Here is a 16,858-nt window from a genome sequence, read left to right as displayed (position 1 = left end):
TATTTGTATCTCCTCATTAGTGGATGAAATTGTAGAAGATGCATTCACGTCTCTCTTTGCATGTGTTCATGACCCCACCTTTTCTCAGAGCAGCATTTGAAAGCTTATTGGCCTTCAACTGTTGCACTTTTTAAAAAATAAACTGAGTATTCTCTGACACTCACTTCTTTTCCAGACAGTGAAACATGACTCTGTTGCAGTTGATCGGTCCATGGAGTGTCTTCTCACAGTACGGGGTGATCTCGATTTTGCTGAGCAGCTGTGGTGCAAAATGAGTAGTAGTAGGTGTCCATCAGGATTGTGAAATAAAAAATTTCCTGTTATTTTTTAGGTTTACTTTTAAGTGTTTTGAAAATAATACAGTGTGTACTGCTAGTCTCGTGTGGACATCTGGTTCCTGTTTTATCAAACTCATTTCTAATAATGCATTGGCACATTTTACTCAAGAATTTTCCTAAGACAAGGCAATTCGTAGAACCTGTTCTTTTCTCTTGCCGGAAGTATAAGACCTAGGTGGTTTTTATGCTGTATTTATATGAGCCAAAACATATACCTTAGTGAAATTATAATTATTAGGAAAAGACATTCCATAATATTGTACTAAGTATGTTATTTTATGGCAATGGGTTTAATTTCTTTCTTTAAAAATGCTTTTTTTGGGGGGGAGGGGGGCTTTAATTTCTTTCCCCCTTCCCCATCCATAAAGTTCAGATACTTGTCTTCCACTTCATTTGTGTATCCTTAAAATGAATGACATATTTGATCTGCAGAAATAACCATGAAAGTAATGTTAGACTGACTTGCTTTCCAAGGTGTGGTTTCTTACCAAGACTTGGTGAAGTGTTTCACGTTGATCATCCAGAGTCTACAGCGTGGTGATATACAGCCATGGGTAGGTTTAGTAGTGTGTGTGAGAACCTTTTCTCAGCAGCATAGCAAACTGGTTAAGGACATAAGCTCTGGAGCAGACTGCCTGAGTTTGAATTCTAGCTCTGCCACTTTGTAGCTGTGTAAACTTGGACAGGTTCCTTAATTCACGTGAAGCACTTAGCACCTAGTTCATAGTTAAGTGCACAGTATTTGTAAGCTACTAATATTGTCGTTACTGTTGCTATGAATGATTGTTCTCATATACTACTTATGAGAGTACAAATTGGAACACTCTCTAAAAAGCAGTTATGATAATGTATTGAGATCCTCGAAATGTAGCCATCCTAAGGCCATACACAGGAATATGTATCAAAAATTTATGTATCATGATAGTCATTACAGCCTCATTTACAGTAGCAAAAATTGTAAATGACCTGAGTTTTCACTATTAATGGAATGCCTAAGTAAATAATGATATAGCCACATAATGGCACATGTAATAGTTGCTGCAGATGATGTGGAGAAATGCTTACAGTGTTCAGTAAAAACAGGATTATACACTATTGTATAAAAAATATAAATTTTGGAGAGAAAAACCTGGAAACAAATACACTAAAATATGATAGTCACCTCTGGTGGTAGGGTTACAAATGAGTTTCTCAAACTGCATTATACATTTCTGTACTTCATGGATTTTCCATAATGAATTTGTGGTTTTATAATGAAGAAAAATCTAAGGTAAAAGCTAGAAACAAAAAGATTCTTCATCTAATAGGAATTATTTTAAATAACACAACTGCCAATTCATGACAATGACAGAAACTTTCCGAGGTGTGAACGGAGATACACTCCAGAGCAGAAGCATGCAAACCCTACCCCTATTTGGCATTAGTCATTCTATGCATTTTAGTCTTGCCCATCGAATTTTTCTCTTGAGAGTTTCTGTGTTTGTGAGATATTTACAAGTATATCGCTACCATGTACAAGTGCAAAGTGAAAATAGTATTAAAAAAAAAGAAAATGCAGAAGATTGTGTTGGAAATTAGAGATAATAGAAGGACAGTAATGAGAAAATGTCAAATATTTTAGGTGATGAAAAACGTAAGGTTATAATATAAGTTTTAGCTTTTAGCTATTGCAGTTTGTTTCTCTTTTGCTTACTGGACTATTTATATTTGTGGCTTTATAAACTTTTCGCAATTTCTAGCTTCATAGTGGGAGTAACAGTTTACTAAGTAAGCTCATTCATCAGTCTTACTATGGAACCATGGACACGGTTTCTCTCAGTGGGATTGTTCCAGTTCAGATGCTTTTGGAAATTGGTTTGGATAAACTGAAGAAAGATTATATCTGTTTTTTCATAGGTAAGGCCATTTCCCAGCTCAAAAAATTAAAAGCTGCATCACAAAAAATTAAAAGCTACATAGGTATTCTCAGATTTTATCTTTGTACTTGTCCCTAATTGTTTGTAGTCCTGGCTTTGCCCCTGGTTCACTGTGAGACAAGCACTCCCATTTTTTGAGCCTTAGCTTCCTGCTCGATAAAGATATTTTATTAAAGTTAGCTATAGTTTTTGTTTGTCTTTAATTCAAATGTTTTGAGATTCTTTGAGGTTAATGTAGTAAATAAAAAACGCTTTTTATTTTAATACCCATTACTTGGTTGTTTTTATTAGGGGCAAACTGTGATCATTTTTAGAATAAGTATTAATTTATATTTATGGTGTAATGTACCAGAAAATTTGGCTTTTTGTGAGAAACTGTTTAGCTTGAGCATTTCTTTTATATATGAACTATGAAATTTTTTTCTTAGGTTGCTTAATTTGTTATAGATAATACCTAAGGCTTAATTGCATATATGTGTTTTTTCTTCATAGGCCAAGAACTTGCATCTTTGAATCATTTGGTGAGTTTTTATTCTAAAATTGGTTTTTCTTTATTCGGTCATTCTGCATACAGTTATTAAGTGTCTATTCTGTGCCAGCCTCTGTTCTAGGAAACAGATAAATTAAGACAGGCAATTACACTGTCTAATATGACAGACAAAAAGGTAGCCTATTCAATGTCACTTCTCATTCTTTATAAATGTATGATACTGACATAAAGTTGTATCCTGCTTATTAAACCATTGTACTCCCACAACTCTCATTTATCTAAAACGGTTAAGGAATGCCTTTCTTTGATAGGCCTTATAAGGGAATATTTGCTTTATATTCTCTTGACCCATTTCTTTTACACATGAAGGATTACTTTCCAAAGAATTTGTTATGTTCCTTAACATTGATTCAAAAGATGCTTCTGATATATGTGGAACCTAGAAAAATGGTACAGATGAACCGGTTTGCAGGGCAGAAATTAAGACACAGATATAGAAAACAAACGTATGGGGCTTCCCTGGTGGCGCAGTGGTTGAGAGTCTGCCTGCCGATGCAGGGGACACGGGTTCGTGCCCCGGTCCGGGAAAATCCCACATGCCGCGGAGCGGCTGGGCCCGTGAGCCATGGCCGCTGAGCCTGCGCGTCCGGAGCCTGTGCTCCGCAACGGGAGAGGCCACAACAGTGAGAGGCCCGCATACCGCAAAACAAAACAAAAAAAAAAAAAAAAAAAAAAAAGAAAACAAACGTATGGATACCAAGGGGGGAAAGCGGCGGGGGGGGGGGGGGGGGTGATGAATTGAGAGATTGGGATTGACATGTATACACTGATGTGTATAAAATGGATGACTAATAAGAACCTGCTGTATAAAAAATAAATTAAATTTTTAAAAAAAAGATGCTTCTGGGTTTCAGGGTCATGATTATGAACTTTTTTATTTTCCTAGTGTCTTGATTTAGAAAGTTAAGGAGATTAAAGAGCATCCATAAGGACCCTTGACATTTGTTGTAAGATTCTTTTAGAAAATGGATCTTCAAATGACATCTGGTCTCTTATAAAAATGCCAAGATAGGAAAACTATAGCTTTATCTATTATGCAAAGTAAGACTCAGCTGGATTCTTTTGAGGTTAATTTTTGCTATTCAGAGTTTAAACATTTTTTAAGGGTGTATATTTTTAGTGGAAACTTTTAATACATTTTTTTATACTTAGAAAAGTAATAACATTTTGAAAATTAGAATATAATGCCAATGCACCCTTAATCTCAGCACTCAAATATGAGTACCCTCATTTTTATGAATTCCCCTCAAGTCATTTAATATGCCTGTTTTTTAAAATATGGTTTGACTCCAGACTTTTTTTTTTTTTTGGCTGCATTGGGTCTTTGTTGCTGTGTGCGGGCTTTCTCTAGTTGTGGCGAGCAGGAGCTACAGTTCGTTGCAGTGCGCGGGCTTCTCATTGCGGCGGCTTCTCTTGTTGCGGAGCACGGGCTCTAGGCGCGTGGGCTTCAGTAGTTGTGGCTCATGGGCTTAGTTGCTCCCCAGCATGTGGGATCTTCCTGGACCAGGGCTCGAACCCGTGTCCCCTGCATTGGCAGGCGGATTCTTAACCACTGTGCCACCAGGGAAGCCCCTGACTCCAGACTTCTGACACAATAGTTCTTAAACTTTGAGAATCTCCTAGAAGGCTTGTTAAAATGCTAATTCCTGGGCCCCAGTGACTCAGTAGGTCTAGGGGCTCTGGAATATGTCTTTTTTTTTTCAGCCACACTGCAGAGCTTGTGGGATCTCAGTTCCCCGACCAGGGATTGAACCCGGGCCGCGGCAGTGAAAGCCCAGAATCCTAACCACTAGGCCACCAGGGAACTCCCTGGAATATGTCATTTTAAACAAACCATCTCCATCTCCAGATGATTCTGATGCAGGTGGCTTGCAGATATATTAGTTTTCTATTGCTGCCGTAACAAATTACCACACACCTAGTGTCTTAAAGCAACACACACAAATGTATTACTCTGTAGTTCTCTAGTTCGGAAGTCTAGTCTGGGTCTCACTAGGCTAAAATTAGGGTGTTGGCAGGCTGTGTTCCTGTCTGGAGCCTGCCTGTAGGGGAGGATCCACTTCCTGCTCATTTGAGTTATTAGCAGAATTCAATTCCTCATAATTATAGGACAGAGGTACCTTTTTCTTGCTGGCTATAAACTGAGGACTGTTCCCAACTTCCAAGGTCCAACCCATACCTTGGCTCCTGGCCCCCTTCTTCCATCTCCAAAGGCAGCTATAGTGGGTCAAGTCCTTCTAGTGCTGTGTCTCTGCCTCCCTCATCCAGTTTTAAGGGTTCATATGATTCGATTGGGCTCACCTGCATAATCTAGGATACTTTCCCAATTTTAAGGTCAAATGACTGTATACATCTGCAACCTTAATTCCTTTTGCCATAAATGTAACATTCACAGGTTCTGGGATTAGGACATGAACATCTTTTGAGGGTGGTTTTCTGCCTGTTACAGCAGGCCACACCTTGAGAAGCCCTCACTAGGCTGTACTGCCTCCAAGTAATCAGTAACATCAGGCTCTGTCACCTCTTCTCTGTGCAGGGTCTTGGGGACAGACCGAGGTAGACCAGGCAGGGTTGTAGCACGGGCAGAGAGAAAGGGGAAAGGCAATCTGGATCTGTTCCTTTGTGAAAAAGACCTGGGTGGGCCACTTCCAGAGCTGTCAGGAGACCACAGGGAATATGGGTGGCAGGTGTGGAGAACGTTGTAATCTGTAGCCTGTGGTGAGTGGGGCTGCTTTGGGGTACTTCTCTGCCTGGGACCATGCCTATTTTCCTACTTGTGTTATTTTCACATTTTGGAATAACCTGTGTAAGACAATTAATATGTCCCTATATTTTGGATTTAATTATAAATGATTTTGCATTAAATTAGTCTATCACATTTTGCATAGCTTCCTTTAAACTGTAATTTAGGATTACCCATGGATCTCTCCTACTCCCTTGCCATTACCTCCACTCAATTAAAAGATGACCATAGGGCTTCCCTGGTGGTGCAGTGGTTGAGGGTCCGCCTGCTGATGCAGGGGACGCGGGTTCGTGCCCCGGTCCGGGAAGATCCCACATGCCACGGAGCGGCTGGGCCCGTGAGCCATGGCCTCTGAGCCTGCGCGTCCGGAGCCTATGCTCCGCAACGGGAGAGGCCGCAGCAGCGAGAGGCCCGTGTACCGCAAAAAAAAAAAAAAAAAAAAAAAAAAAAAGATGACCACAACTTTTCCCTTACTGTATTAGTTTTCAGTCGCCACCTAACAAAATTTAGAAGCTTAAATGAACACAAATGGATTATCTCACAGTTTCTAGGAGTTGGAAGTTGGGCACATTTTACCTGCGTCCTCTGCTCAGGGTTTCACAAGGCTGAAATCAAGGTGTCATCTGGAGGCTTGATGAGGGAAAGATCCACTTTCAAGTTCCCTCGCTTATTGTTGGCAGAATTCATTTACTTGTGGCCCTTTGATGAAGGTCCCCATTTTCTCGCTAGCTGTTGGCCCCGTACTGGCCTCAGGTCCTAGAGGTTACTTGTGGGTTCTTACCATGTGGCCTTCTCTACAACGTGGCAGTTTGTTTCTTCAAAGCCAGCAGGAGAGCATCTCTAATGCTTCAAGAGCTCACTGACTAGGTCATAGTAATGACCAGGCGATGCTCTCCCTTCTGATTAATTCAAAGTCAAGGGCTTCCCTGGTGGCACAGTGGTTGAGCATCCACCTGCCGATTCAGGGGACACAGGTTCGTGCCCCAGTCCGGGAAGATCCCACATGCCGCGGAGCGGCTGGGCCCGTGAGCCATGGCCGCTGAGCCTGCGTGTCCGGAGCCTGTGCTCCTCAACGGGAGAGGCCACAACAGTGAGAGGCCCGCATACCGCAAAAATAAATAAATAAATAAATAAATAAATAAACAAACAAAGTCGATCAGTAACCTAATCATGGGAGTAACAAACCACCATATTTATAGATTCTGGCCTCGCTCAGGGAGAATGGATTATACAAGGCATGTATTCCAGGGGGTGGGAATCTTGGGGGTCATTGTAGAATTCCACCCACTGTATTTACCATGGATTATTTCCTTAGGATTGGGTCTCAGAAATAGATCTGAGCATATTACGATGGCTTGACATAACATTGCCAACTTTCTTTTCCAAAACCTCATACCAGTTTACCAGTAATATATGTTAGTGGAAGCTTATCACTACACTTGCTTAATTTCTTGCTACTTCAGGTTTACTATCTATTTTTAGACATGAGTACTCCCATCAACCTAGCAAGTTTGTTGAAGTTAAGAATTATCTTGTGGATTTGCCATTCTTTCCATCTGGAGAGTGGTACTAGTTACCTACTTGGACCTCCTTGGTAAAGCAGTTCTGTGATTTGCCTTTACCAGAGAATATGTATAATGGTTTGCTTAGAACATTCTCAGTGGAGACTTGGAGTTTAGTTTGAGGAATAGTATTGAAAGGAGGAAGGCTATCTAGCTGCCTCCTGTCTTCTTTTTACCCTCCCTATTAATCAGGCATCCACACTGAGGTTTAGTAGGCACGGTTAATTCTTTCCAGAGGTTCCTCTTGTTCTTTGACTCCCTATTTTCCTTGTCCTTTTTTTCATTCCAGGAATATTTCATTTCTCCATCAGTAGATACACAAGAGCAGGTTCATCGTATTCAAAAACTCCACCATATTCTCGAAATAGTAGTCAGTTGTATGCTTTTCATTAAACCTCAACATGAACTCCTCTTTTCTTTAACACAGTAAGTGTTTCTGTTGTTTACTTACATAAAAATGTACTCTCTTCTGAAATAGTTGCAGCCAAAATAACTGCCTTTTTTTTACTATCAGTTAGGATAGAATTTTTGTACCCTGTCTTCACAGTAACAGAAAGGTTCTAAGTCACTGCCATGAGAAGGAAAGGCTTTGGATTCAGGAGGAATCAGGTTGGACACTTGGATCTAGTACTTCCTTTCTAAGGAAGTTTCCTTTCACTACATCTTGTTTTTCATTGTAGAAATGGTGTAATGTATATAAAGTACTTGACCCTTGAGGTGCTTAATAAGTATTAGTTCCTTCTCTTTTCTTTATATCCTTATAAATTTGGGTCAAGCTAATCATTGCCAACCATCTATATGGTAACTGAATGGAATCGAATTTTATTATCAGACCTCTGTCAATAGTGTTGCTGAAATTTTAGAGAATTTGTCAGTCAGTTTGACTAAAAACAGTTTGGAATAATCCTTACACATGGATCGCTGGTGTCTTACATGTATTTTTTGAGGCTTCAAACTGGAAATAAGTGAACCATCCAGTGGAAGAACCGAGTTTATTTTTCCCTGTGGAAGGAAATGTACCATTTCCTTTTCCAAAATTAGAATTTGACTTACTTGTAAAGGGAAAGTTTGAAATTGTTACTGGGTTTTTTTCCATTAAAGATCAGTAGTATATGTGAGTTAACTGTTTAATTCTCCATACTTGGAAAACAATGGAGACTATATCTTTGTCTCTCTTTTGCCTTTTTGTTTTTCTGATATCTCTTTCTTCCCAGTTACACCTTTACTTGAGCTCAACATAAATATATTTTATATTTATGAGAAATATGTCCACTATTAATTTTTTTAAAGTGAAATTTTCTTTCAAAAAAAATTAACCTAAGTGTTGTTGGGATGGGGGTTTAATGTTTCCTTTATGAGCTTTAGACTAACAGAAAGCCTTTATCTCCAAGTGGCATTTTTTTCCAAAAGCAATTCTTATTTCTTTTTTTTTCTTTTTAGATCCTGCATAAAATTTTATGAACAAAATCCTCTCGATGAGCAACACATTTTTCAGCTGCCAGTCAGACCAACTGCTATAAAAGACTTATATCAAAAGTAAGCAATTTAATAATTAAATTATACTTCAAGTCCAGCCATGATTCTAGGCAATTTCAGTGTCTGCTCCATGGGGACCTCATGACCCAGAGTTGCTTCACCTCTGAAACCATAATCATCTGATTCCCATCCCCTGAACATAGTCTGATAGAGTCCTCCCTCTTCCTTCTCCCAGACCTGTGGTCTGCTCTCTTTAGACTGTTGGTCCTCTACTTTCATTTTTCTCTCAATTTGTAATTTCTTCACAGAATAGGGCAGAAACTTTAGCCAGAAGGGAAGTGACAGGTTGGGAAGAACATGATCGGGGTAATGACAGCGAAGTCAGAGGTATGGCTGTGGGAGTGAGAGAAGGATCTGGGATTGGGGATTGCGGAGGTATGGAGCTGAGGCTAAGACGATAGATCGGCCATCCATGCGGGACACCGAGGTTGCCTCAAATCATGATCTCCACTGACTCTTCTCTCAGCATATAATAGACTTGAGATTTCTCTCACACTGAAGCCACTCCATTTATACCCTCCCTCTATATAGTTCCCTCTTAGCCAAGCCTCATCACTCCCCTGAAATTGTTTAGCAGAAGTTGCCAGTGGCCTTCTAATTGGCAAATGCAGAGGACACTTTCCAGGAGAAGAGTTTTTTGGCTCCTTGTGTAATTAGCTAGCCCACTAATTCTTTCTCTCCGTAAGCACTTGTAAGGCTCTGTGGCATTTAATACTATTGCTTTCTTGAACCCATCCCCTTCCTTTGTTTTCATGGCATAAGGTTCTGTCTTAATTTTAACTCTACCTCTCTGGCCCACCTCCAAGACTGAGAACGGTCCTCTTTTCAAATTCTTCTCCCTCTGCCTCATTCATATGTGAGTTTCCACCAGAACTCTACCCTCTGCCCTCTTTTCTTACTTCCTGTCTTCCCTGGGTGATTTCGTTCACACCCCAATCTTCAATTCCTCTGGGCTAATGATAATTCATAACCCATATCTGCAGCTTCTCCTGAGCTTCACACCCATGTTTCTAGGTGTCTGTTAGACATGAATTCTCAACTTTAACGTCCTGCAGGTAGTTCAGACTCTAAATCCCAACTCTTCACTCCCCTTCCTAACACGTTTCCCCTTCCCATATGACCTCTTAAGTGGCCATCATTAATCTCCACCTAATGCCCAAAACAGAAACCTAGGACTTATCTTCCACTTATTGCTGTCACTTCCTTCCTCCTTGAAATGGTTTCCAAGTCCTGACCTCCTTGGAAGCTCTTGAATCTGTTCCTTTCTCTACATCTTTGCATCTATTTCATATCTGCTCATCTCATACCTGGGCTGAGTGCAGTAAAATCCTTTTTCCTAGCTGCTCTATCTGCCTCCATTAACTTCCTTCTCTGTGACCGCCAAAGTGATCTTCCTAAAATCAGATCCCATCATGACTTCCTTCTGTTTAAATGGCTCCCTTACCTTTAGGACAGTGTTCCATCACCTCAGTGTGGTCTGTGAGACCTTCTGTGCCCGGCCGCTGTGCCTTTCTTGTTCACGTGCCACCACGCCTTCCCACTCTCCTTTTGAGTCAGAGACCCTATGTTACTGCATTTCCTCAGACACCGCACACGCTTACCTGACAGTGCCTACGCCTGTGTCCTTCTTTCATCCTGGATCTTGTCCGCTTAACTAGCTCCTCCTTCTAATTTCATTATAAGCTCAGCTCAAAGACCACATTATCTGAGGATTCTTTTCCAACTCTACAATCCCAATCTGAGTTAAATTACCCCTCGTGTATTGTCCCCTCCCATGTCTGATATTTCTCTATTACAACATTTTTCAAAATTGAGTTGTTATTGTTTATTTAATTTTTATTGAAATAAAGTTGATTTACCATATTGTATTAGTTTCAGGTATACAACAAAGTGATTCAGTTATGCATACTATTTTTTTTTCAGGTTCTTTTTCATTGTAGGTTATTAACAAGATATTGAATATAGTTCCCTGTGCTATATAGTAAATCCTTGTTGTTTATCTCTTTTATATATAATGGTGTGTATCTGTTAATCCCATACACCTAATTTATCCCTCCACACCCCTTTCTCCTTTGGTAACCATATAAGTTTGTTTTCTATGTCTGTGACTGTTTTGTAAATAAATTCATTTGTATTATTTTTTATATTCCACATTTAAGGGTTATCATATAATATTTGCCTTTCTCTGTCTGACTTAATTCACTCAGTATGATAATCTCTAGGTCCATCCATGTTGCTGCAAATGGCATTATTTCATTCTTTCTTTTTGCACACGGAATGAATATTTTATTACTAGATTATAAAAATAAAATACAATAATTTAAAAACAGAACTTAAAACACTGTACAAAGCTTTAATGTGACACAAATGGGAAAATTAAATAAATTAATTACACATTTATGTACAGATGGCCTGTACAAAAGCACTCCATGTTTCTGCCAATACTCTATGTCCTTGTTTGCCTGGACAAAAATGCATAAAGAGGGCTGCTTGGAGGGGAAAGAGGTACGATACAATACCTTTAGAGGTATTTGAAAGAGCCGTTTCTCATCACTCTTGATTTCATGAAGAGGAGAAGAAAGGGAGAAAACTATGGAATTGTTAAATTATTCTATTCTAACTTCCTGGTCTTGCTCAACCGGAGAGAATACTTATGGTTTGTGGTTCCATCTGATTTAAGAGCTGCCAGGAGTTCAAAAGTTTCAAGATTTATATCTAATTCAAAAAGTAGGTGTTTCCCAACTCCCTGTTTTTTCCTAAAAGCTGTGAACTTGTAAGTAAATGACCCAATGACATCAGCACTTGGTTATTTTAGGAAAGGAGTCACGAGGGGGACCAGGAACTGTGCATGAGAAGTGAGGGAGCTCAAGCCTGGGTCATCTGTTGTTTTCTTTACTCAGTTCATCCAATCCAATTTCAGAGCCCCAAATGGCACAGTGTTACATTTCCTTTAGCTTCCTATCTTTGTATCTCTGAATGCTTTTTACCTTAGTGAACTAATTTACCTAACTGGTGAATAGTTTAAAAAGAAAAAAATCCCAAGGGCTTTCCCTTCCCTGGGTTGATCCCTAAAATAAATCATATTCAAGCTCTGGTAGGTTTGTTTATCCCTTGTGGATGAGAGAAGAACAGACAGACAGACCCCAGGTATGTCAAAGTACTATGCATGAATTTTTAAGGATTTAAACTATATTTTAAGGGGGAGAAAAGCAACATATGGCAAGGGTAGTCTATATAAAAATTTGGTTTACCCAGTGTTTTTAACTGGGTGAGTGAACACTTATGTACACAGTATGAAACAATGTTAAACTACTGAAAAGAGAGATAAAATTTCCTACTGTTACTGTGTAAAATTATGTCATGAGCAAATTCTGTAGTCACATGGGCTCAAAGTTCTGCCTCGCTGAATCCTATTCTCTAGGTCAAGGAATCCAGAACCCTGGCCCAGGGTATCTGAGAGATATGTCAGTATCATCTATCATCAGTGATACATACTGTGCCCATACTGTTATGTCTGAGTAGTATTCCATTGTGTGTGTGTGTGTGTGTGTGTGTGTGTGTGTATGTATGTGTATATACACATATATATATGTATATGTATGTATATATATATATAGGCACACCACATCTTTATCCATTATCTGTCAATGGACATTTAGGTTGCTTCCATGTCTTGGCTATTGTAAATAGTGCTGCTGTGAACATTGGGGTGCATGTATCTTTTTGAATTAGAGTTTTCGTCTTTTCTGTAAATATGCCCAGGAGTGGGATTGCTGGATCATATGGTAGTTCTATTTTTAGTATTTTTTAAGGAACCTCCATATTGTTTTCCATAGTGGCTGCACCAATTTGTTATCATTTACATTCTTGTTTCTTTCCCTCTTTTGACTGTGCTTCTTGAGGGTAGGAATGTGACCTCTCCACCTCTTCTTCCTCAGTGCTTACCACAGAAGGACTTCACTATGTGACTATAGAAAGAAGGAATTGGATTGGTTTTTTTTCTTTGCTTTTTTTTCTTTCCTTAGTGAGAAGCCACAGAAATGGAGAGTGGAAATAAACAGTGGTCAAAAGAAGGTGAAAACAGTTTGGCAACTGAGTGACAGCCCACCTGTAGATCATCTGAATTTTCACAGACCTGGTAGAGATGGTTTGTAGTCTATTCACGTAAATTATTCCAAAAGAAAATAAACTAAGTTTACTAGTAGAGGTTATTATTAGAGCTCTTGCGCCTAGTTTTAAGTAATTTTCCTGAACTCTAGGTATAAACCTATTTATTCTGGGGGAAAAAAAAAACATGAAAGAGTGCTTTTTCTCATTATCCTAGCTAGAGGAAATTTTATTAAAAGACACCAAGCAATAGGGACGTAGGTGTGAAAATAGGTTATAAAATAGAAATGCCAGCTCATACTTCACACTTTTCTGCACCATTTAAAACAGTTATGATATTTCTGCTCTAATACCTTCTCTGTGGCAGGAATAAGGGTTGAGATTTCTAGTATTGTATCAAAGATTATGTGTGTCAAAGAATGTCTTTTTGCCCCTGGTATAATTAGCTGACCCACCAGTTATTTATACCTCCTTCCGTAAGTACCTATAAGACTGTTATCTTTATGCACATGGATTGTGTGGGGCTGTCATCTCTTATTTGTATAAGTCTTAAATGGCTGATTCAAATATTGCAAGGATTATCCAAAATTAAATCTGATAGTTTTAAGATAGAATTCAAGGGTATTTGAAAGCTGGGAATACAGATAGTCCTATTGTAGTGATTGATATTTTGCAAAATTATTTCCAGAAATTGTTTATTCTCCCCCCCCCCGAGTATATTTTGATTCAGGCATAATGGGAACTTCTCTATTCATATGGCTGAACTGTAAAAGTCCTAAAGAAATCAAATGTTCCTGAGAACCATCAGTTAATATCGTGCTATCTTTTCTAAGTGTGATATAAAAGCTGGAGCCTATAAAAGATTGAAAATGAACTGTATAAAAATAAAAAAATTTCTGCGTGGCAAAAAATACCAGAGGCGAAGCAACAAACAAATAATAAACTAGGAAAAGAAATTTGCAGCTCATGTTCAGAAAAGGGGCTACATTCTCTAGTATATAAAGAACTTTCAGATCTGTAAGAAAAGTATTAATAACTCAGTAGAAAAAATGGGCAAGTAATATGAACCGTTTACCAAAAAGGAAATTTAAATGTCATCTTAAAAGCAAAAGGTGATCAACCCCACCTATAATAAGAGGAATGCAAATTTATATTCTGTAGATACCATCTTTCACCTGTCAGATTAGCAGAGGTCAACATGTTTGGTGTCACAGTGCTGGCCGGGATTTGGGGGAACCTCACGCACTGCTGGATGGAGTGTAAAGTTGTATGGCTTTTGTGGAGGGTGATATTCACCAAAATTTTAAAGAATACATTCTTTGGACCACCAGTTCCATTAATAGGAATCTATTCCACATATATAACCAGACATGTGCAAAAAGGCCTGTGGACCAGATCACTAATTGCAGTATTGTTTACAGTAGCAAAACCATGGGCCTGGGGCATAGAAAAACCTCTGAAAGGAGACAACTAAAGCTCAACCCTGAGGTGTGGAATGATGAGGGCAGGGGTGGGTCTCAGCTTTGATTATTAGAAGCATCTGGGGAGCCTTTAAAGTCCTAATACCCAGACCAAGTGAATCAGAATCGCTGGAGGTAGAGCCTGGACATCAGAATTTTTAAAGTTCTCCAGGTGATTTCATTGTGCAGTGAAGGTTGAAGACCACCAGTTTAAACATTTTATTTTATCTATATTTGTTGTTTCAGGTTTTTTTTCTTAAAGACATGTGTGTTATGATTTTTAAAGTTTAAAAGACATGAATAAATGTGATACATTTTTCAAAAATGCCATTTTAAAATAAATTTTATTACATTAAGATTAAACCTGTTAGGAGATTAATACAAGATTAAACACCTTTTCCAATGATGCTGAATAAGTGAAGTATACGGAACCTATCTTCTAGAGTCTTTTTTGTTTTTTTAGAGTCTTTTTAATGCAGGTTGCTTCAAAAAAGAATGAAAGTTGTTTTGAATGTTAGAGTTAAAACTATTTGCTAATGTATTGGTCCAGTGACTCTTTTTATGAAAATAAGGAATTTTTATGAAATCATATATTTACGTGCTTGGAAACACACTCACACTCCATTTTGACTTGAACTTCATAACCTCTTCTACCCATTATGTATTCTTGATGTGCTTGTCTAGAAATTATTCAGTGACCTTTGGCCCAAACCAAGACCCACTGTTAAAGGAGGACTTCATTTGTAAAAGTCATAGATTATTCAAACAAAGCCTCAGTTGTAGATATTAAAGTCCAATAATCATTTATTTTTGGCCAAAGATCATAGGCATTTACAAAATTAGACTTTCTATTTCATTGGACTGAGCACTTAGGTCAAATATTAGCTTTTCAAGATACCTAACGGTATGATGCTCTTGAGTAAAACAGTTGACATCAAAAGCAGGAAGACTGAAGAGAGAAAAGTGTACTTTTAGCTGCCCTGGGGAAAGAGAATAATGACTTGGAGTTAATGGGGGAGAAAAACAGTGTCCAGTAGAGTGCTGCTCACCCAGTGGGTGCTCGGCAAATGATTGCTGGTAATGGTGGGAATATGGAAACCAAAATGTTGACCCACAAGGAAGTGGACATGATCTCATCTAAATGTTAATTGTATCATTTGATTTTGAAATACAACAATCTTCAGGAGAAAAAAATGGATATGTGTCTAGCCCTAAGACTATAAACCCTAAGTAGAAAATGTTTTCTGAAATATATATTACAATTGGAAGAAGACAGTTATATTTAACTGTAGTGGAGGAGGCATTAAAAAATAAAGCAGTAGCTTACCAAATTAAAAATATATAATTTTTTTTTGGGGGGGGGGTGCTGCTGCACTATGCAGCCTGTGGGATTTTAGTTCCCTGGACCAGGGATCCAACCTGGGCCCCCAGCAGTGGAAGTGTGGAGTCCTAACCCCTGGACTGCTGGGGAATTCCCCCCGAATATATAATTTTTAAAAATCTACTTTAGTTTGTTTAGTCATATTTTCAATGCATCAAGAGGGTTGACTATTAAAAGGAATTGTCAATGCTGATTTTTGTCTAAAGTAGAAGACACATCATTCAGACTACCTCTTGATTGTTGTAAAATTCAGCAGTAACTTAGCAGAAAAACAGTTCAATGAATTGTTGATGAATTCGATTCTGATCTCTCTCTCTCTGGTTATAGATTTTTCTGAATTAACATTAAACGGTAGCCTGGAAGAAAGGATATCCTTTACTAACATGGTTACCTGCAGCCAGGTGCATTTCAAGTGAAGTGTGCTGATGGGGCCCTCTGTAAGGTGGTATGTTCACTTTTTGTTCTCTGCAAATACTTTATAATGTCTTAAATACCTTACTTTTTTCTTTTTTTCTTTCTACAACATAAATGCTGATTTAATACATTTGGGATATGGATTATTAGTAATCACATAAAAGGCTTACCAGCTGTTACTGAGCAGTGCAAATCTTTAATTTCCTTTCTACCTTCTGTAGTCAACTGACAATTTAATCCTAAAACCGGAGAAATGAAAAAAAAATTTTTTTGAGTGGTAATGTCTTTGCATTTGAAATCTGTATATATAGTAGAAGGAGAGTGTGGTCTCAAAACCATTGATGGAAGAGAAAAACCCTAAACAGGCATGCCAATTTGACATTGAAAGCAAAGTTTTGTTAAAAACAGTTGTAACCAGCCCAATTGTAGGACTAAGTCCCAGATGTAAATACCCTTTTTAAAATGTTTAACTTGAGGTAGTATTGACCAAAAGAATTAATGGAATAGCCTTTTCTACGATCTTACTGTTTTTGTGTTTCACAAACAACATTAAGTAGAATCAGATAATGGATAAAATGCCTAACATCATTCTTTCTCTTAAGCCATGTTTTGTACCCAAATAGATGGATATTAATTTTAGCATTTTAGCATAGTTAAGAATAAAATGGACTTAGAAAAAACAGAATATTTAGTTACAGAGAAGATATATAAATTAATCAATATATAATATTTCTTTGAGGTATTTCATTGAGTAAAGGGTATTTAGCATAAGAAAATTTCTTTTAGAAAAATATATATGCTCATTTACTTGGTACCCACCTAATGCTTTTTCATGGTTGCCTGATAGGATT

General features: G+C 38.2%; 1 protein-coding gene across 5 annotated transcripts in view; it reads left to right on the top strand.

The window, feature by feature from the left end:
* ZWILCH (zwilch kinetochore protein) overlaps window positions 1-16,858 on the top strand; it is a 40,309-nt gene that overhangs the window by 21,396 nt on the left and 2,055 nt on the right. For 4 of the 5 annotated variants that reach the window (XM_032623983.1, XM_032623987.1, XM_032623986.1 and 1 more), the window contains 8 exons: window positions 176-281; window positions 813-892; window positions 2,078-2,234; window positions 2,747-2,775; window positions 7,399-7,535; window positions 8,550-8,645; window positions 12,671-12,792; window positions 15,921-16,038. In XM_032623983.1, coding sequence (XP_032479874.1) covers window positions 176-281; window positions 813-892; window positions 2,078-2,234; window positions 2,747-2,775; window positions 7,399-7,535; window positions 8,550-8,645; window positions 12,671-12,792; window positions 15,921-16,009 — 816 coding nt within the window. In that variant the 3' untranslated portion in view covers window positions 16,010-16,038. The remainder of the gene's footprint in view (window positions 1-175; window positions 282-812; window positions 893-2,077; window positions 2,235-2,746; window positions 2,776-7,398; window positions 7,536-8,549; window positions 8,646-12,670; window positions 12,793-15,920; window positions 16,039-16,858) is intronic. The other variant, XM_032623984.1, reaches the window with a different exon arrangement.

Source organism: Phocoena sinus, chromosome 2 (genome assembly GCF_008692025.1).
Source record: "Phocoena sinus isolate mPhoSin1 chromosome 2, mPhoSin1.pri, whole genome shotgun sequence".
Taxonomy (NCBI): Eukaryota; Metazoa; Chordata; class Mammalia; order Artiodactyla; family Phocoenidae; genus Phocoena; species Phocoena sinus.
This window is presented reverse-complemented; position numbering and strand designations above follow the sequence as displayed.